This window comes from Stegastes partitus, unplaced genomic scaffold (assembly GCF_000690725.1).
Source record: "Stegastes partitus isolate 25-593 unplaced genomic scaffold, Stegastes_partitus-1.0.2 Scaffold755, whole genome shotgun sequence".
NCBI classification, from domain to species: domain Eukaryota; kingdom Metazoa; phylum Chordata; class Actinopteri; family Pomacentridae; genus Stegastes; species Stegastes partitus.
Genome location: NW_007578486.1, coordinates 223216 through 246373, shown reverse-complemented (window position 1 = coordinate 246373; position 23158 = coordinate 223216). Strand labels below are relative to the sequence as shown.

Below are 23158 nucleotides of genomic sequence, written 5' to 3'. Positions count from 1 at the left end.
GGCAAAGAAAGCGGTGTCTGTGGCCGCGACAGGGGCAGTGAGACAGCAGCAGCAGCAGCAGCAGCAGCAGCAGGACGGACCACTTGACACCTTTGCTTCACGGCATCGATATGCAGTAGTGTGATAGCAGCTCTGCGGAGACGAGGAGGCCAGTCCATGGCATCTTGATATTAAAAAACCGCGGTGCTCTGCGCATTCCTCACCGACAGCCTTTCCCTTTTTTCCTTCTCCTGCGGAGTCGAAAGAAAGGATTAACTTGGCCACATTAAGAAAGAAAAATAAAAGGGGGAGAGAGCGAGAGAGAGAGAGAGAGAGAGAGGCAGCGGAGGGGAGGGAAATCTTAAACAATAATCCAATTTGATTTTGTGTTTTTTTTTTTTTTTTTTTGGAGGGGAGAGTTGGAGGAGGAGAGGAGGAAAGGGGGGGGATTCGTTGGGGATATCATCATTGGACCTGCGATATGGACTCCAGCGCGGGGGAATATGGCATGGCTCGTTTTGGATTGTTTTTGGTTTTGATGGGGCTGCTGTGGAGATCCGGCGATGCCTGCCCCGCATCCTGCACTTGCAGCATCTCAAGGATTGTTTGTATTGATTCCGTACCGGGGATCGAGGATTTCCCTGTCCTCACGTTAGATGACATGGAAAACATCACCGAGATGTAAGTGTATGGAGACGATCGTGGCAGACGGGCTTATTAACTTATTAGGATGCAATGCGTAAAAAAAAAAAAAAAAAAAAAGGGGGGAGAAAAATAGAGGCGATCGTGGAGGTCGCAGTCACGCCAAAAAAAAAAAATGCTCAGGGTAGAAGAGGGAATAATAATAATAATAACAGGGATAAAGGTGATAATAAGAGCAGCAGCTGCATTAATAACTGGGAGGCCTGATGTTATTTTCAGGTGTGGATGAAACAGCGGCAGATCTGTCTCTTGCGCACAACATTTGTGCTTTTATTCCTACATCCAGAGGGTTTGTCTGATCATGTAGCCTTATATATATATGTGTGTGTGTGCGTATATATGTGTGTGTGTGTCGGAAGATAGTGGCTGCTCGTGCGTGTGCGCGTAACGGTGGCGAGAGTGCGCGTCAGGGGCTTATTTGGATTAGTCGGTGTTTTCCTTTACAAAACAGCTCCAGAGGCATCGTGGTGGAGTAAAAAGGCCCAGCGCAGCCTCCCTCCGAGGTGTTCTTTTTTTTTTTTTTTTGGGCGGCGGTGTGTTGAAGCAGCCTGCTGAAATGATTTTTTTTTTATTTTTCTAAGATGACCACACTGTTGGCACATCACACACACACACACACACACACACACGAGATTTCACATCAGTTGTTGTATGTACAGCTCCGGCAATAGGCTGCTGCTGCCCACAGCTTCTGTAGCCTTATCTGCGTCAGTGTGTAGGCCTGTGTACCTGCTCCAAACCCTGCACAAGTACACAACTGCACGGCACCCAGTGGAGGATGGATGGAGGGGAGGTGGAGGAGGAGGAGGGGGGGCTTTCTGAAGGCAGACAGACAGACAGACAGACTGGAGCTATAGGCGTCACATCATCAGCCCGTCATGGATACAGTTTACTGTGGTAACGTGATTAGTCAGTTGGTTGCAAATCAAGAAAAGTCCTTTAGGAGCCAGTGCATTGTGAATTCTCTTCCATTTGTCTGTGGGTTTTTTTTGGCAACAGATTCAGCAGCTGTCATGTTTAAAGCATATCGTAAACTTCACTAAAGAATATTCGGCCCGCCAGCTTTGAAAACCTTGAATATTCTCAAAAAAATCTCATACTTTCCACAGATGATGCACTTTTAAGGTCCAATCCGCATGTAAACAAGTGTCTCCCCATGAAACAGCCACATTTGCAGCCACTCTTAAATCATTAACAGTGTTTTTAAGCAGTTTAACACTCAAGAACAGTCAAATCCAAGTTGTTTCTTCCCTGATGATCTGAGAAGCTGACAAGAAAACAATCAGTTTGTAGTTCAAACTCATATACTGCTAACAAATGTACTAAAACAGTCCCTAAAAAATGCTGCTGTTCACTATCATGTCCTGGAAAACTTATATAAAATACAGAACTTGTTACTCATCTGAAAAACAAAACAAAAGATGGACTGTGTTTTTAAAAATAAATCATGGTTCACTTGTTAATTCTTTCTTGCCAAGACTCACAAGCTTGTTAGATATTGTATAATACATTTTTAGAAGTGTGATTTCATCAAAACATGGGGAAATTCATGCCAAATGTGACATTATTAGGCTACAAAATGCAGTTATTGTTCTCTTTATTAAACACTTTTCAAATATTTTCCTAAGTCTAGTAATAAACACAACTACTATGAACAATATCAGTAATATAAGATGTCGCTGTGTAGAAATGTGCTTTCTGACCTTCCAATGTGCTGCGAGCTGAACTCTTTCAGTGAAATCACATGTAGCCTGTAAAAGATTTTGCTGAGCAAACTGTTTCAGATGAAAACAAAAGTTCAGTTTCATAAAATACACAGATTTCTGTTTTCATACTTGCATGTTTGGAGGGTTAATCTGTAAAAAAAAAAAAAAAGCATCACACAAGCAAAGCTAGTTTCTGCATCTACATGAAGTCACACTTTTGGCTCCAGACTTAACGGTGTGAATGTTTTTCCTTTTGATTTTTTTTCCCCAACAGCTACATTGCCAATCAAAACAGGCTGTTCGACATCAGCGACAGCAGTCTGAGGCACTACATCAACCTCAGAAACCTGTAAGTATCACACAGCTTCCAGCTTTAAATGCAGTTAAAAGAACTGAAAGTAACTCCACAGTTTAACCCCCAACAGGACGGTGACCAAGACAAGACTGACGTCGATATCATCGGACGCTTTTTTTAACAACACAAGACTCCAATATGTGTAAGGAGCATTTTAAAGTCGCTTATTTCACTCTGTGCAAATGAGCTGCCCTGTTTGGATTTTTCATTGTTTGTTTTTTTTGTCCTTTTAGTAATCTCAGAGACAACAACCTGTCAACGCTGTCATGGAGAACATTTCAGAACTTTAACATTACATATCCGTAAGTGACACATGACCATAAAGCTGTCAGTACATCTCTCCTCTTCTTGCAAAGTCTTCTCACAATGTTCTGTGGTTTTTAAACTTCTAGACTCCTCTTGTCTGGAAACCCTTTGGATTGCGTTTGCGAGAACTTGTGGATCAAACTGAGGCTCCAAGAAGAACCAGAAACCCCAGAGCTGACATGCATAGACGAGAGAGGAGTGGCGAGGGACTTTGTGACGCTCACCCCGCCAGACTGTGGTAAAGTGAAACCGTGTTATAACAGGAGAAGCTTTGTATCCGTTATTGACCGTTAGAGAGGCTCCACGAAGACACCGAATAGAAAAAAAAAAAGACGGATATAAACCTCGGAGCAAATCGATCTCTTTCGTATCCCGTCACATGTTTGCTGTTTTATTTCTTGCAGTGGTTCCCACAGTGGAGGTCACCCCCAGAACCTTGACCCAGATGCAGGGGACTAATGCCAAAGCTGTGTGTCGCGCCTCGGGCTCCCCTCCTCCTGAGATCCTGTGGAACCTGGATATACTGTCGACCCACTACGAGGTGAGATTTAAACCTCACACTCTACCACTTTTGGGGTCCTGATTTCTTTGCTCTTTGTGTGAATGAAACAGATCATGAGTAAGACGTCTTGGTAATGAGCTCCAGTGAAATTTAAAAGCGACAATGAAGCGAAGGCCACGGGAGGGCTGCAGACTCCAGATTTGAACTTTACTTTGACCTAAGGGATCATTTTCTTTTATCAAATCCAATGAAAAGACCAAAAGCAACGACCACATTGGTCCCACCAGCATGGCTGTGTAGACATGTCCCGATAAAGTTCATTCTTCTGGTCTTAAAGCTCCACTGATGTCAACAACCTTTAAACACACATTCCCTCATTAACACCCATAAATCAAATCTCAAAACTATATATTCTGCATTAAAACAGTGTAGCTGTTATATTTAGTAAAATCTGCAACAAAAACAACCCTCTAGTGTCCACCTGATTTAGGACAATTCATATCTTCTTAAGGGACCAGTGGATGTCGAGCTGAGCGCCACAGCAGGAAGGGAAGAGTTGGACATGTTGGTCTCTTCATGAGATCTGCTGATAACAAGAAAACATAGAATATAACTTCCTGTTTAATTTCAGCAACAAAAAGAACTTTCGGAGGCTTGACTTGGATTTGACTGTTGTGAGACTTTTGAAAGTTAAGCTGCTTGATTGCATAATGCATTGAAAAAACAAGACCAACACAGATTTGAAAGAAAAAAACCCCTAAATGATCTAAATGATCAACAAGCATTCAAAGACTCCAAACACTGAACAGACTTGAGACTTACACACGTGTATGTTTGAACATCCAAACACATTTTACCGATTAAAATATGCAAATATATTGGTGAATATATGCTTGATGTATAGAAATTATAATCAGGCCATTTTTTTTTTTTCATATAATTGAATTGTCAGGGTTTTCAAATTGTCAGTTAGGTTGGTTTGGTTTGTGTTCCTTCTTCTAACTACTATCCAACTATTTTCCCTATGTTGTTTTTTGAAAACTATTATATGCTGAAGGCCGTGTACTATTTTCCCACCAGAACTTTTTAAATTTGTCGTTCCCAAACAGACGCTTTTTAACAGCCATCCAAGCAGTCAACCAGCTAGACAATGTGTTCCACTGATACTGAGGTTTACACTGAAAAGTGTACAGACGGTACAAAAATGCCTCTTTTTCTACAAGTAAACAACGAAACACTTTTTTTAAAAACATGTTTTAATCAGTTATAGTGTGTGTGATTTAGGTTTGGCTGTGGATTTAGTTAAAGCTCTTGCACAAACGTCTAAACACTGTAGGGATGAAACCTACTTTGAAGAGCTCTGAAAGCAAACTGCAGAACAATAAAGAACCCAGAACCTGAAGTCTAAAGGAAGAAGCTACAGGCTGGATGGAAACAGTGTGTTGTCTCTACTAGGTGACCTTTGACACGAGAGTCGGACATGCACTTCTTAGCTGATGTAACTTAGGTTGCAATTATCCTGTAAGCTTTATCAACGTATAAAAAAAAATATCAAAACCTCAGCAACTGTTTCTGGTTTCAATTCAGCTGAGGGTTACATGAAAAAGTTTATTATACTGTAAATGAGTTCTCATGTACTTCTACATGGTCCTGCATAAGCAAATGATAAGCGCGATTCATCAAAATATGATTTGGCTGACAGCGATTTGCTAGAAAACAAAAGACTTTGTGCCACTCCAATGTGAGCGATGGTCTCAGCCCCTATAAAAATGGTCACGATCCTGTGAATTATTTTCTTTTAGCTGACTGTCGTAACTGGTAATCCATATACATTTGTACTATTTTAACCATTTATTGATTGAATTCTCAACTTGTAGCAAATATTTAGCAAACTCTTTCCGTTCCTTTTAGATGTTTAAGCAACTTCTCAAAGTCTGTGGCTCGCTTTGCCGTCTCAGTCCGTGGTCACGTTGATGTGTTACAGTCAGCTGCCTGCAGAGAACACCGGTTTCACGTGATGTCAACACTAATGTTCTGTTTGCAGATGGAACCTCTGGACACCGAGAACCGCCTCACCTTGTCAGGCCTGTCTCCTTACGATAACGGCAGGGTGATCGTATGCAGCGCCGAGAACATGGTCGGTCAGACCGAGGCCACCCTTCAGCTCAATATTCTCTGTAAGGACTTTAACCATGATATACATCTCGAGAAATTATATTTACATTGCTGGGTCTAATTTGTCTAATTTCCTCTGTGATGGGCTTTTAAATGCTTCTTCTAGACCTTGTTTTTCCAGTGGAAGCAGAAGGCTCCTCACTTTGTTATCATTAGTGTCTCTCGGCAAATCTTATTGACTCTCCGTGTTTGCTGTCCATAACTCTTCCTCCTGTAAAGCTCCTCATGCCTCACCATATCCCTCTGCTTGTTCAGTACCACCCCTCTCCTCGCTCTCTTCTTCCCATGTTTTCCTGTTGTCAGTGTTCGAATGTCGTGCGATCAGTCTCCCTTATCTTCCCCGACTGCATCTCGACTCTCTGAGCCCATAAATGTTGCTTTTCCTACTGGTTCTCTCCCCTCCTCCCGCCCGGTGTTTATTTCCTACCATCCCGTGATTACTCTTCCTCTACTGTTGCCTCCGTGTCAGTTGCCCCCACCATCCAGCAGCTGCTGGGTCCAGAGCGCGACCACCACTGGTGCATCCCCTTCACCGTGATGGGGAACCCCAAGCCCGAGCTGCAGTGGTACCACAAGGACACTCCCCTCCAGGAGCAGGACTACATCCGCACCATGATCCACGTGTCCACCGAGAACGAGGACCACGGCTGCCTGCAGCTGGTCAACCCCACGCACATCCACAACGGCGAGTACAAGCTGGTGGCAAAGAATAAGTACGGCCGGGATGAGAAGAAGGTCTCTGCCCAGTTCATCGACCCGCCCAAGATCAACCACACAGGTGTGTCTTTGTACATCCACTATGAAGGCAGCTGAAGGTAGTCTTTGAAGCTGACTGCTAACATGCTATTGTATTCTTTTCTTTTTTACAGACGAGGACTACTGTAAGTAACGAGTCATCTTTATAACACCAGTGGTTATACTTGGTAAAATACCTGGATACAAAGTTTGAAACTAACTCTGATGGTGTCCATCTATCTTTCCTGCTTCGCCCTGCGCCTCCATCTTCTGCGTAGACACCGGTAGGTACCTTCACAGATTTATCATATACTCTCATATCCAACAGTCAGCATTACAAAATATTTGCACTTGACATTGTTTTTAGTTTAACATGTTCAGATATGTATTTTCACAGTGTATTTTTTTCCAGACACGCCGCTCCCGCCGCTGGACGACAGTGTTGCAGTAAGTAAAACTAATCAGTGTTTGTCACCTAAAGTTTCCTGCTTAGTACAAATGTTTGCGATACATTTTTAGTTTGTTATTTTCATTTACTTCATTTCAGTCTCTTCTGATCATGTACATAATTTCATGACCCCTGAAAATGTAACCCTCCGAACCCCAAAACCTGCTGGTGGGTTTCAAAGACATGTTTGGAAAACAAACAAAAAGAATCCCCTGAATAACAGCATTTATCAGAATCTAAAACTATAGAAGCTGTCTCATATTTTTTTTTTAATTCCAAAAATAAAGCATTTGCCACAGATTCTATAAAAAAAAAAAACGTAAATATTCTGACTGACTCAGCTTTGAGTCAAGAAATTCGGAGACTTGTCGGCTGAACTGGGGGCAGTGTTTGCACAGAGCAGAGAGGAAACGACGAGACAGACTGAGAAGGGAAATAAAACATACTTGAATAAAGAAATAAATGCAGCACGGCTCAAAAACACGGTGAAATATCTTTCTGAAGTGGACGTACAGAGCAGTGTGAAAAACACCTATTTTGTAGCGGCAGTAACCGTGTAAGTAAATATCTAAAGCATATGAAGCTGCCATTTTATTCCAGTATTGGCAACAGCTGTGGGGACTTTTGTTGAATGTAACTATTCAAGTTCTTTACATTTTTGCAGAATAAATAACCATCCATCCATCCATCCTTCCATCCATCATCTATACACCACTTAATCCTCACTGGGGTCGTGGGGGGCTGGAGTCTATCCCAGCAGACTCAGGGTGAAGGCAGGGGACACCCTGGACAGGTCACCAGTCTATCACAGGGCTACACTTACAGACAGACAACCAAGCACACTCACATTCACACCTACGGACAATTTAGAATCACCAATTAACCTCAACATGTTTTTGGACCTTGTGGGAGGAAGCCGGAGAACCCTGAGAGAACCCACGCTGGACGGGGAGAACATGCAAACTCCACGCAGAAAGATCCTGGGTGTCCTCACCAAGACGCGAACCAGCGACCTTCTTGCTGTGAGGCAACGATGCTAGCCACCTTGCAGCCCAATAAATAACCAAAGAAATTCAATGTTTTTATGATTTACATGGTAAATGGTTTGCACCTATATGGTGCCTTTCTACATTAGTGGCACTCACAGCCCTTTACAATGTGTTTCTCATTCACACATTCATACACCAGTGGCAGCAGAGCTTCCATCAGAATCGAACCGCCAACTTTTGTGATTAGAGGACAACCCGCTCTACCACCTTAGCCACAGCCGTCCATATTTATGCTGTCTTAACTACATCATACTACACAGAAGACATTTTCAGCTCTCTCTACCTCTAGTCATAGTTGTGATGTTTCCATAAAGGTGCTGGAATTTATATTACAGTGAAAAATGAACCTCGGTGAGTAAAAATGTGACAAGAGCCTAAAATGGCCAGAAACTGCTTGGGGTTCAGAGGGTTATTTGTGGCTCCCTAATGTTTTTTTTTCTCCTCTTTCTTTTCCTTCCCAGGTATACGTGGTTGTGGGAATCGCTGGAGTCGCCTTGACCGGCTGCGTTCTGATGGTGATCATTCTGAAATATGGAAGAAACTCCAAGTTTGGTATTAAAGGTGAACTCACTTTCTTAAATGAATGAATTGACATGTTGGGAACTATGTTTTTTCCTTACTTACAGTTAGATCAGTAGATCGACTGTCATATCTGTTAAATATGAAGCTACAGTCAGCAGATAAGCAGTTTATTGTGCAGACCCAGGCTCGCTGTTCGCCTTCGTTTTCAGTCTTTGTGCTACGTTAAGTTATAATCACCGACTGGTTTACATTTACCGTAGAGACATACATCAATGTTCTGACTCATGATAAGAAATACTTTCCTCAAATGATTCCTCTTTTTAAAATTACAGGTGTTGAGGTGGTGTTGAGTGTTTTACAACGTAATGTAACTGCATTTCTACAAAAATGTTTTAAATATTAATAACTTTAGTTGTATATGTATATGTACAGTTTATACCAGTTTATATAGCAAGTACAACTCAAAATACTTTCCATCAAAAAACACAATAAATAAAAATGACAAAATAAAACTAAAAGTGATTGTGAAGACAATAAAATATAGGACTCCATAAAGGTCTGATACAAGTAAAGGACATGAAACTACATCAATCAAATCAAAATCAAATCTAGGTTATTGTCATTTTGCTGTACATACACAGCAGTACAGGCAAGATGAGAGAGCGTTTCTTCAGGATCATTTAATTAGTAAGTTTTGCGGAATGCATGTCACACATAAAGTATTTTTTATGGTATTACTGAATCCAATGCACTGACCTCCAGCCGATGACACAGAATGCAGCATCTCTGTACGTCCGTGTTTGACTCTGGGGAACATTAAGAGACCAGAGTTAGAGGATATCGGAGCTCTCCAAGGGGCAGAACGAACCGACACGCCACGACAGTAATTTAAAAACTAAAACTTAAAATGAATCCTAAAACGAACGACAGGCCAATGAAAAGCCTTTAAAACTGTAGTAATGTGTTTTCAGTTTTAGTCAGAGGAGCGTTTATCATCAAATCTGTTGACAACTTCAACTCTTCTTGCTGTCTGTCCATAACTGATCTGCAAACAGTTCATGAAAGCATGAAAATGTGGAAAACATTTACTATTTCTCGCCTTTTAAATGTGTAGATTTTCTGCCTTTATCCATTTTATATTACTGTAAATTAAACATCTCGCAGCGTTTCAATTTAAATCTACAGACATCCTGTTGTGCTCTGGAAGACTGTAACTGGTGTCTCTGGACTTCATTTACAAATCGACAAAGAAGATTTTATAACTGACGAGTAAACAGTTCCTGAAGGCTTGATGAGACTGTTCAGCACGTTATCAAAGCCCTTCAGTGTGTCGTCAAGCATCCATTTACATTCATACATGCTTGTGGATGCTTCAGTAGATCAGTGATATTAGACAAACAGAGTAATAAAACCTTTACAATGTCCTTATGCCTGTTGTATTAAGTGACTATGGAGCATTTTTGAGGATGTTAAAAGCAGGCATTAGTGCTGACTCAGAGCTCCGTGCAGCTTCCACTGTGTCGGTATAGAAACGACTACAGGAATTTGTGAGTCATGCTTTCATGTTGTTCAGGATGTCACCTGCCTGTGATCATCTGATGTCTTTTATACGACCTGGAATCCCTCTATCTGTCTCTTTTCTCTTCCTCTGTTATGACCAACACCCTGCTCTTCTTCTTCTCTTGTCTCTCCTGCTTCTATTTCCTCCTCCTCCTCCTCCTCCTCCTGTGTGCCTCCCTAGGCTCCTCCTCTGTCATCAGTAATGACGATGACTCTGCCAGCCCTCTTCATCACGTCTCCAATGGCAACAACACCCCGTCGTCCTCGGAGATGGGTCCAGACGCAGTGATCATTGGGATGACAAAGATTCCCGTCATTGAGAACCCACAGTACTTCCGCAACTCCGGCAGCATGCTGAAATCTGACACATGTGAGTTACCGCCTCGCTCGACAGACGCCGGGTAACCTGCACCTTTTCTGATAAATCCATGCAGGGATCACTGCGAGGCGCCGTATTTGTTGTCAGCATCCTGCTGCATTGTGATCGTGACTCCTGCTCTGCTGGACAGCTAGCCCACAGAGGATGTGCGGAATTGCAAGCTCAGCGAAGTTTATTATAAAATTTTGATTTGTGCTCAATTAGTCGATTGATTAGAAAAAAATAACCCACAGTTTCAAAGTCCTGTGTCTATTTCAAGCTTTTTAGCCCTATTCAGGACTTTCATGTTGCCATACGTAGAAGGTCCTTCAGGTTCCATTGGACCCCAAGAATGAATATGTGCAAAAAAATATTTGTTGGTATTCATTATAGAGTTTTATACTATGTTAAATACATTTTCTGATAAGTTGATGTATTTTTGTGCATGACAACTGTCCCTGTTTTTATATTTAAAAAAAAATCTTCAAAAATAAAAAAAACCAATACCTGTCACTTAAACCAAATGGCCTCAAAGACCCCAAACGTCCTGAAGAGGGTTAAATGAGTAGGTTTTCAGCTTTGATCCATTAAAATATCTCTCAGTTTTGGACTTTTCATCCGACAAATCCTACAATCTAAAGACATAACCTTGTGACCGGTATTTCTGGATATCTGACACAAACTCACAATGAAGATATGACTCAGGGGCTTGAATTTGAGCTGCATACCTATGATATAGTTCAACCTAATTCCAGTGAAGTCAATGCACAGTTAACATGCATCAAATATCCCCTTCATGCACACATGACCTTGAGACTGATTTGACCTATTCTGCACTACAGTCGTCCAGCACATCAAGAGACACAACATCGTCCTGAAGCGGGAGTTGGGAGAGGGAGCCTTCGGAAAGGTCTTTCTTGCTGAGTGCTACAACCTGACACCGGACCAGGAGAAGCTCCATGTGGCGGTCAAGGTACAGATCAGGAAACCGATCGCTTCACATAATCAATGCGCTCATCGTTCAGTTCGTTCTTCTATTGATTACATTAATGTTCTGGTGCTTCTTACCGTCTGTCCCTCGTCCTCATGTCCTTGTCTCTGGTCAGACCCTGAAGGAGGCCAGTGAGAGCGGCCGAGCAGACTTCTACAGAGAGGCCGAGCTCCTCACCAACCTGCAGCATGAACACATCGTCACCTTCTACGGAGTGTGTGTGGAGAGCGACCCGCTCATCATGGTGTTTGAGTACATGAAGCACGGCGACCTGAACAAGTTCCTCAGGTGGGATCCTGTTCCCTGTAATAAATAGTCAAATAAATAAAATATACACCAATTATCTTTGTTATCAAAAGTTTGAAACTTCTGTCATAGCTGAATGTTTAATCCTCTCAACCCCCACAACCTGTAGGTGGGACTGAAAGGCATGTTATTAAAAAAAATAAATAAATTCATGAAATCACAGACATTACATCATTTATCAGAGCCAGAAACTGTAAAAACATAAATAATTACTGGATTTTTAACTTTCAGATTGCTGTTAAACTGTGCTTTCAGGGAAATGATCCAAATCGCAGCTTTAAAAACATTTAATCAGAATCACTTGTTCTACAGGTAATAAACATAAGTTTGCACATAAGCCACTGCAAAACCACAACTTATCACCTCTGCACTGTTTTGTTTTCTTATACTGACTAAACAAACAAAATTTAACATGTTAGCTTTAAAGGTGAAGGAAGGTGGAGTTTGTTCCTCCATGTTTCCAGTCTGGAGTTTGCATGTTCTCTCCGTGCAGTGTGGGTTCTCTCCGGGTTCTCCGGCTTCCTCTCACACAGTCCAAAAACATGTTGAGGTTAATTGGTGATTCTAAATTGTCCGTAGGTGTGAATGTGAGTGTGCTTGGTTGTCTGTCTCTAAGTGTAGCCCTGTGATAGACTGGTGACCTGTCCAGGGTGTCTCCTGCCTTCGCCCTGAGTCAGCTGGGATAGACTCCAGCCTCCTGTGACCCTAGTGAGGATTAAGTGGTGTATAGATAATGGATGGATGGATGTTTCCAATCTTGAGCTAAGCTAAGCTAACCCTCCTGTAGCTGAGAGATAACAGAGATACTGTGTGTACTTTGCATGGAGGGAGGTCTGAGTGATCTTATGACATGTTCTGTGAGATGCTAGAATTTTCATAAAATATTTCTACAGAGGTAGCCATCTATTCAATGTAGCACGCTGAATCAGTGTTACAAATCTGTCATTAGGTCTTTTTATTATCAAAACTGAATTGATTCTTGGGATTTTTGCTTAAATCTTATTTTTTAGGTGTTTAATTGACTTGGTTTACCCACCAGTATCCCCATCTGGATACGTTATTTACAAATTATTTCAATGAATGTGCAACTGAAATGAGTAATCGATTAATTAATCAACAGAAAATTAATCAACAATAATTTTGGTTGCCAGACGTTCAGAGGTTTCAGCTTTTCAAAAGTGATTTTGGTGTTTTTTTTATAGTCTTACAGCACATGATGTAAGTTTGTGACAAAGCAGCTTCACTGAAGTCATCATGTCGTGACTGAAATTTATTTATTTTTGTTAATTTACAGATTACATTTATTAGTGATTGAGAAAGTTATCTGTTTATTGGTTGTTGTTGTTTTTCTCTCTGAAAATGCGAGGAGCTATGGGAAATAGCAATAATAATTTATCAGAGCAGGGTTACGGCTCACACATGTCATCTGGCCAATAGTCCACAACCCAAAGCTATTTAGTTTACTATCAAATATAACAAAGAAAAGCAAATAACTGAGTGATTGGAACAAATGTTTGGCATTGTGATGTCAAAAAAAAAGAAAAAAAGAAAGCTGATTATCCAAATATTTGCAAATATTTTTTTTGTTCATCTCTCAGCTCTAAGTCAAACTTTACAGTGTCATAATGTGATATCACACTCACGACAGAATTAATAGAAATAACAGCAGAGGGCTGCTTATGGTAGTTTTAAATTCTGCTGCAGGTTTATTTTCTAACCTACCCACTGGTTTCTGGGTGCAGGTCCCACGGTCCTGATGCAGTGCTCATGGCAGACGGTCAACACAGCATCCTGGTGGAGCTCACCCAGTCCCAGATGCTGCACATTGCCCAACAGATTGCTGCTGGCATGGTCTACCTGGCCTCCCAGCACTTTGTCCACAGAGACCTGGCAACAAGGAACTGCCTGGTAGGAGAAAACCTGCTGGTCAAGATAGGAGACTTTGGCATGTCCAGAGATGTTTACAGCACAGACTACTACAGAGTGAGTATTTTAGATCGTTTTCCCCATTCCTCACCTCATTTCGCTCCCAGTCGCTTACTCACATGGATGCACGTTCATGCACACTCACAACCTTTTTGATATGTATATACACAGGAATATGGAAATGTTCGCTCATACGCATAAATGTGTAATTAGAATTTTATTCCAGTTTGGGTCTGAAATAACTGTGTAGCTGCAGAAATGACCATTTTAACCAGAGGTATTTTATCTATTTTTAATACCATTTAAATGCAAATTCTATAATCTGCATAAAATTACTGTTTCCATGGTAATGAGGGCCAACAGTGCTAAAAATGCATGGGCAGTTTTCCTTTTTCCCTAGGCAAGGTGTTAATACGTCCCTTCACTCGACAGGAACAGCATCACATTTAACCACATCTTATGTTACGGTATGCTGTATGTAGAGACCCACTGATGAAGGTTACATTCACATAAACGCTTGACGTTACAATACAGGTCAATGAAACCAAATAATAACATTTGTTATGTTGAGAAGAAGATGGATTCATTTTGTTTCCTCAGTCGTTGTGTCTTAGATCCCAGCTTGAATCCCACAGTGCCCTCTGCTGCCCGAAGTGGAGTCAGAAATCCAAACAGGAAACACGTCTAAGATGCGTTCGCCTGCATCTGATAAGATCACATTAAAGAGGGCCTGTCGCCAACTCCTCATATCAGACGTTTTTTATCAAATGGAAGGCAAATGCGTCAGCGATCTGTCTAATCTGCTGCAATGCTGCTCTCGTTTTAAGGAGATCATGTTATACAGTAAATTAGATCAAATAGGAAAATAAAAATAGCATTTAACTCACCGCTAGGCATGAGTGAACCGAGCACTAGAATTTCATATTTATGCGCCATTGTCGATCTGCAGTTTACAAAATCGGCCAGTGGATGATGTATGATGGATATCCAGGTGGAAAGTTGCACATACTCTTGTGGCCATCTGTTGTTTTATTCAATGCAATAATATCAGTAAATAAACTTAAAAACCTCTCTACACATGCTAAACAGCACCTCAAACTCCATCCTCCAAAAAGATCACATAGTTGAGCGACACCTCCCTAAAACAGAACTCGTGTTTACCAAATTTAAGACATGCTTTCTGATCATTTGTCTAAAACAAATCAATAAAAACCCGTATGTTTGTCAGTACGCTGCAGTAGCAGAAAACAATGTCAGTCAGGTAAATCAGTGACCAGTGATCAACAGAAAATTAACTGCAACAGTTTCACTTGTGCCAAAAATTTGATAGTTCCAGCGTCTCAGATGTAAGAATTCGCTGTTTTTTTTCTCTTTCAACTGTTGTTTGGACAAAATAGGCCACCTGATGTCTGGTTGGGCTCTGAATAGGGATCGACCGATTATTTGCCTGGCCGATATTTGGCATTTTTCCGATCCGATTATTGATAAATTAACTGCACTACTTCCGTTCCGATGCAGCCTCCCCTCTCTGTTTGTCGTCACTCTGTGGTCTCAGAAATGTCAGGACATTAGCTTCTCTCACGGTGGCTAAGGCTACGCTAGCGGCTAGCGGCTAAGTTAGAAGGCAGACACAGATTACCCTGAAACAGATTCTGGAAAACAATAACTAATAATGCTTTAAGATATGGACTTTAGTTGACAATAAAAGTGGCAGAAAGATTAGGAATATAGAGAAGAACTGATCAGCCAGTTGGCCTTTATTATTGAAGAAGTCTAGTTATGAATAACAGGTTCTTTGTTATCAACGTACTGTTAAAACATTACATTTAATGTCTATTGGTTCAAAACAATACCGGTTATCGGCCTTTCTTGACCACTATTGATCGTCATCGGTATCTTCCCTAAAAAACAAACAAAAAACCCCATAATGGTCGATCCCTGGCTCTGAAGTTGTGTCACTGATGTGCAAACGATTAACTGATAACAAAAATAATCCTTAACTGCAGCCCTAAAAGGAATAAATCCTGCTAATCTCATTATTTAAACATTAAATATCACCTGTAAACAAGATAAATAGAAGAAAAATGGTGGACGAATCAATTTGATGGACAAATTAGCTGATTAAAACATAACTAATTAATGCCAGGTCCACATATGAAATTTACAAAAAGAACAATCTTTACTATAATCAAACGCAAGAACATTTTATAACTCATGCTGCTCCCTGAGATAATATTTCAGACCTCTTGATTACTTTTAAAGCCCAACTTGAAGTAACAGAAATCATTTTAAAGACCTACAGATCCACTTGTGAACATTAGATGTGGCCGTTGTACCGGACCGCATTAGTTGTAACTAAACTGGACCTGAGTGACGTCTCAGCTGTGTGAGCAGGCAGCAGCTGTTTTAATACTTCCCCACCGTCATACGGGTGTTAAATAAATGTTATGCCGCTGCTCTGAGGTCTTAAGTTACACATTATTCAGAGGTCCCTCATGCATGTAAATAGGGAGGACAACAGAACAAAACCCCTAATATCCTGCAGTCAGTAAAACACCGTCTTTAACTGTCACAACAGAGATAAACAGTACACATTTACTTAACATCACAAAGGCAGAATTTATGCCACTGATTGGTAAAAGATCATGATAAAGCAGCCACTGAGTGACAATAGTGTCGTACAGTAACGAGACTAAAAGGACGACAGTCATGTTTGAAGACTCTGCAGAGGCTCAGTGGTGCTTTGAGCTCATTTTGACGCGCTAATAATAACAATGCTAACATGTTCAGCCGTGTCTTAGTTGAACCCGTCAGTCTGCCAACATTTGATTATCAGCACTAAACCATGTCCAGCTGTTGGGTATTTAGTTATGAGACCCTGTTGTGGGTCTTCAATACTTCGCATCCAACACTCATCAAGATATTTCACTCAAAGCCACAAATGTAAACTTGATGGTGGCAGAAGAGGAAAAGTCAGATGTATCACCAAAGTTGATCAAGTGTCCGTACAGAACTTCAAACACAGCTGTTTTTGAGGTGTTTCAGGAAAGATGGATGCAGCCACCCTCACACGTTGGTTTGTGGACTGCTGTTTTGAGGCCTCGAGTTTGGAATTGGGTCGTCACTATCTAGGTCTTTCGATAACCAACAAGTGAGGGTTGGTTTTGCCTCAGAACTTGAGGAGTCGATGCACATGGAAGCGACCTGCAGCCCTGCTCTATAGCATGCCCTGCTTTATCGTGTATTCTCCTCCAGATGGGAGCTGAATTTACCAAATGAGCACCATGCTGCATTGAGGGGGACTTAAATCTACCAACTGACACCATAAATGCATTAGGAAAACGTTCACTGATGTAACAAATCAAAGGGTAATTTTTTCATAGACGTCTATACAATCTGACTTCCTTTTGCGCACAGATGAGTCGCCCCCTGCTGGCTGATAGAAAGAATGCAAGGCTTCACTTCAGACTGAGAAGCTGCATCCATCTTTTACAGTCATTATATAAACCACTAACAAAACTCATCTCTGTGTATCAAACTTATACATTTAGATGTTTTTTCATGAAAATAATCCCTTAGATGCCTTAAAATGACGTGACTTGCTGCAGCTCAAACACACCAGCTCACAGAAACTGATTCTGAAGAAGAATAATGATACAGAAAGTCCCACCCTGCAATCTGACAGGATTGTTTTTCTTTATAGGTTTGCTATGTACACCGTTGCTCATAAAGTTGGAATAATTTTTGTTTTTCAGACACATTCCTCTTTTTTATTTCTATTTAGACACATCATTAATCACTTTGACCAGGTGTAATGACTGAGTCCCCAGTTACCAGGTGAAACGAATTCTGACTTTGGGATCTGACTGAAGAGTGGGACACCCTGCCCATTGACACCATCAACCAGCTTGTGGACAGTATGCCACGATGCGCATTGATTCATGTCAGGGGTGGCCTGACTCAATATTAGTGACTGAGTTACATGAGAAAGAGTGATATTGGACATTCTAATGCATAAAATCCACTCGAATATGTGTTTCCTGTTAAAAGGAAGAAGGTTGAAAAATTGAAACAAAACCCTTGATCCTATTGCTCTATACCCCAAAGTTTGTTTAAGCCTGAATACACAGTTTGCAAAATTGTGGTTTCGTTTTTACGGTGATATGTATTATATGTATGTTGTGAAATCAATGAAGTTTTGAGAAGACATACTCTTTATCTATCAAGAATATATCACATTGTCACAATCATTCCATGAGAAGAGGTAATAAAATGTTTAATTCTAACTTTATGGGCAACAGTGTATAAAACCCTGGAAGTCTGAATCCGTGTGTTTGAGACAGTGTGTCATGAGTTCACTGCAGCTTTAACGTGGAAATGCTCAGGTGTGGCGTACTGCGCTCATGATGTGTCTTTTAGCATATAAAAAAACAGCACATGGACACGCTAACTACAAAACACTCACCTTCAGCAGGCCTCGTGGTGTTGCTCTCTCACGGTTGCCGTCCTCTCCTTGCAGGTGGGCGGCCATACGATGCTGCCGATTCGCTGGATGCCCCCAGAGAGCATCATGTACCGGCGGTTCACCACAGAGAGTGACGTGTGGAGCCTCGGCGTGGTGCTGTGGGAGATCTTCACCTACGGCAAGCAGCCGTGGTACCAGCTCTCCAACAATGAGGTCAGAGACACATTTGCGTCCGTCCCACTCAGAGTTACAGTCATACAGACGTGTTGAGGCATTTCACCACGAATCACTTGTTATGGAAAAAGTCTGATATTAATGGAAACATTCTGGTCAATCAGAGCTTTCTAATTATCTAAACAAACACATATAAAGATTCACATTTTAACAGAGAGCAAGTCATCAAAGTTTAAGCCAGTCAGTAGAAAAAGTTTGACCATAAATGTTACAGGAAACATTTTTGTCCATAATTAACACAATATTTATCTAATCCATTATTTCACTAGTTAACTAGGTGAAGTAACAGAAGTAATATTAACTTAATTCAATTACTTTGATATGTGGTTCATTTTATTCATTTACAGTAGCTTGATGGACGTAGTTTAATAATCCTGATGTTGACAATATGAAATATTTCAGAAATTATTCATTAAACATCAAGTTTGCCGATCATGAGGACACAACTTGTAAAAACACTCTTTAGGGACACTAGAGGAGTTTTGTGAAGCCACAGAAAATATGGAAAAGTCTCACCAACAAGGTTAAACGATCAGTGTTGACTGTGCAAAGATCAAAATACTGACACTGTAACACATCATGTCAATACTGTGTCCTTTAAATGTGGGTTTAATTACACTGAACTATGGTCTCCAAATGATGGATCAACTGCTTCTATTTTAAAAAGTACTTTTCCGTTTTTACACTTTTTACAAGTTGCAAAACCCCATGATAAATATAGCAAAGACTTATAGAATACGCTACTGGTTGCATTATGGGAAATTTAGTATCTATTATTTTTGGAGATCAACCAGTGACTAAAAGCTGCACCACTGGCGCTTCAGTTTTGACCGTTTTAAGAACTTCACAGAGGAACAGTACTAAAGCACTTATGAGCATTGAAGTAGATAGTTGAATTTTGAAGCCTTTTAAAGGAAGAACATTTATTTCCTGCTGTTGCTAAAAGAAGCTTGATGAACAACCTGATGTAGAACTTGTTGCAGTCCGGCCTTCACATGGTAGATTCAGAGCTGACTGATACAATTTATGACCATCATCATTCTTCTCTGGTTTAATACTTTGGAAGAAACTCCTGTTTCAAAAAAAATATCTAGAAAAAGGCAAAACAGGCAAAAACACTACAAGGCATGTCTCTGGGATTAGATCACAAAGTCAACCTGCTTCTGTGTGTGTGTTAAATGTAAACATGAAAACTTCACTGAAACACACTACTGCCCAGCATGTAGTTGTCATAGAAATACAAATGTTGGACTGCACCTATAGACTCATACGAACTCAGCAAGATGACAAAATCCACGTTACATGGACCCTAGTGTCCTGGTGGATGAATAAAGTTTCCTTAAAATGTCTGCTAGTATCTGTTCTCCCACTTCTGATTCCTGCACGATGCAGCGAGACAGAGCATGAAACTCCGGTTTTTATAATCAGGCCAACAATTGAGAGCTTTTTAGAAGAAAATCTTTGCAGTATTTCAAATTGCATCGGCCTATTTGGATTCAAATTGAACTATACATTTTTTGAATGTACAAAGTCTCACAATTCAAACGGTGTAAGCAAGATACTAATATCACAACAACAATAGCTCCCTAGCTCTGAATGGGAATACATCCATCAATCCATTATCTATACACCACTTAATCCTCACTAGGGTCACGGGGGGCTGGAGTCTATCCCAGCTGACTCAGGGTGAAGGTAGGGGACACCCTGGACAGGTCACCAGTCTATCACAGGGCCTCACTTAGAGACAGACAACCAAGCACACTCACATTCACACCTACGGACAATTTAGAATCATCAATTAACCTCAACATGTTTTTGGATTGTGGGAGGAAGCTGGAGAACCCGGAGAGAACCCACGCTGCACGGGGAGAACATGCAAACTCCACACAGAAATACCCTGGGTGTCCTCACTGGGACACAAACTGGCGACCTTCTTGCTGCGAGGCAACGGTGCTAACCACCGCTCCACCTTGAAGCCCTAATGGGAATACATGCACATTCAAGCAACAGAATTATTTTGTTGTAAAGAGTCCCACCTGAGCTGAGAAGCTTTGAGTTGTTTCTAGTTTAAAGAACCTTTTACTACATTGTACTGAATCAGATCAAGTTCTTCCCTTCAGATTTCTATTTCCTGTATTCGTGTTGCCCTACAAATAACAAAAAAACCCAAACAAGTAGCATATTTAGTCCCTATTAGATAGTTACAGTAAAGACATGACAGCAGATGAGGGGAGTGAGAGATGTAGAGTGGACAAGGCTCATTTCTTGGACACGAATCTTGCATTTGTTTATCAAACGGTCTGAAATAACAGGAAACGAATAGATTTCTGCTGAATCGGGTGAAACTGGCTCACTGTGTTCACGGCACGTGGACGGATCATGCCTGCTGTCATTCGTAACCACACCCTTAAAGGCTCGTTCCACGCCAGAAAAAAAACAGGCATGGTTGGCGCTTTTATGCCACTGGGCCACCTCGACTTTTTATATCTACTGAGAAGAAAATGCTTTATTTTCAAAGTGATGCATGCTGAAACTATGTTCCTCCTCATGGTGTATGTTATTATGTGCCACTAGATAAATCATCGTCATGTGAGTATCGCAGGTAAACCATGTGCTGTATCCTGCAGGTGATCGAGTGCATCACGCAGGGCCGAGTGCTGCAGCGGCCTCGTACCTGCCCGAAAGAGGTGTACGACCTGATGCTGGGCTGCTGGCAGAGGGAGCCCTACATGAGGCTGAACATCAAGGAGATCCACAGCATGCTCCAGAGCCTGGCCAAGGCCTCACCTGTGTACCTGGACATACTGGGCTGACGTGTACCGTGTATGTACTCCGCGCGCATGTGTGCTTCGTATGTGGACAAGTGTTTGTGTGTTTCGACTGATGAGACGGAGAGGCGAGGCGTGGAGGAGGGAGTGAAGGCTGAGTGACTGCGTCTGTGTACAGAACTTGACTGTAAAATGTCACTGTAAATGCTACTGTCCGTGTCCTCATCACATCGAGAAAAGCCTTAAATTCTAAGTGATTACTGTTTGGGTTTTTTTTTTCCTTTTTCTTTTATGGGTTTGCAGACGTAACTGGGGCATGTTTTCACAAATGGAAACCAAAACACATACAGGATTATGTAACTTTATCCCAACCATTAACACTCCAGACATACACTGTACGTTAAACGGCGTAAAAATAAACGAGACAGCTTATTCTGTCGACACTACTCATATATCATCCCGCTGGGAATGAGCAAAGGAAATATAATGTGCGTCTCCATGATGGACAGTATGTGGCTACATCTTTGTAGATAAATCTTTTTTTTTTCCCGTTTGCACATATTAAGATAAAATTAATTTACGGCTGAAGCTTTTTCTTTAATACGTCACAGACTATTTTAATATTTGTAGAATTTATAAACGCTGACTCTGCTCCAAACCAGTTGATTTAAATCTGTGGCTTTGGAGTCATTTACAGAAATGTGTATATGATTATAAAAAGTAAAAACCCCTGTAGATTCTAATAGACGCCTGGTATGTATAACTGAGAGACTTCCCAGTGTAGAATCAGTGTTGAAAACACAAGGGCATACAGCGTCTTAAGTAGTTTTTTTTTAAATACCATTGATCATATCTTCTGTAAATATCTCCTGATATGTTACACATCTATAATTCAGACATGTTTTAAACGTTGTTGCAGCCCTCTGCTCATCTGACGTATCTAAAGCACAGAGAACTTGGCCGCGCATTTCTGTTTTCCTTTTTTTTTTTTGTCATTCACCAGCAAAGCCATTCAGCAAACCTTTGTTGTTCGGTGGCCCATATCTGTAAGTGACGTGGTTCGTATGCATCTGTGGGCAGGTTGCGGCTGCCGTGTTCATGGTATGGACAGAGAGGGAATTTTGATTAAGAGGGTTTCTTTGTTTTCTGCACTTTTGTATGCATCGAAGCTGCTACCTGTTTATCTGTTATTTAGTTACATTACAAGAGCGTACTTTGAAGATCTGATCGTTAATTCTACATAGTGGGCTATGAGAGTGCAGTAAAAGGATTAATTACGAGCCCTTGAAGTGTCCCGGGGGTGCTTTCATCTCTCCTTGCAGCCCCACTCAGCCCTGGCGGTGGGGCTTCTCATCCACGTGCACGGGCGGTTCAAATGGTTTTCAAATGCACTCTTGTAATAACTCTGATAGGTTTGTTTTCCTGAGATTAAAAAAAAAGGCAAAAATATAAAGCATATATATAATATAGGCAGACTTCTGTGATGATCTTTGCATAAATAGCAGCAATCACTCCCTCACATGAACCATCATGTTTTTCCATATGGAGGCGTAAAACAGCGAAGTTATATTGGTTAAGTGCACTTTGTAGCGTTACTAAATGCACAACCTGAGCAGCTGTGCTCAGCACTGAACACCTTCCATCTCGAACTCAGCTGCACCTACTAACAAAAAAAATAAAAAAAATCACCCTTGCTCTGCTGGCCGCGACCGAACTCTGAACCTCTGTCCCCGATGAAAACAAATTTCTGTGTCCCTCTATGTTTTTATTACAGCGTTCTGTATAAAAGTCACTTGTCTGCTGTACATACACTGCTGTCCATTCTGTACAGTTCTGATATTTGTCTATATGAACAGTAGGCTATGTTTAATAGTATAATCCGTTTTAAGCAGGTATCATGTCAAAACTGTGTGACATCTATTGAAGACAACGTGTTATGGGCCACTGGCAATACATACTATATGTAAATACGATTTTATTTGTGCTACATTGTATAATTTCTTTGTGCTCGTTCATAATACCAGTGAGAATACAATCCTTTTTTGGGCAACTTTTGATCTGCAGAGGACTT

At 41.1% G+C, this 23158-nt stretch overlaps 1 protein-coding gene across 1 annotated transcript; it reads left to right on the top strand.

Moving 5' to 3' along the window:
* The first annotated feature begins 460 nt into the window (after nt 1–460).
* On the top strand, nt 461–21132 carry ntrk2b (neurotrophic tyrosine kinase, receptor, type 2b). Its single transcript, XM_008291690.1, has 16 exons — nt 461–660; nt 2662–2736; nt 2813–2884; nt 2976–3044; nt 3135–3286; nt 3453–3589; nt 5595–5727; nt 6195–6530; nt 6858–6907; nt 8419–8518; nt 10221–10409; nt 11240–11370; nt 11504–11676; nt 13437–13677; nt 18140–18298; nt 20947–21132. The coding sequence occupies exons 1-16, from the start codon at nt 461–463 to the stop codon at nt 21130–21132; spliced, it is 2403 nt and encodes an 800-aa protein (XP_008289912.1).
* Nucleotides 21133–23158: the final 2026 nt, after the last annotated feature.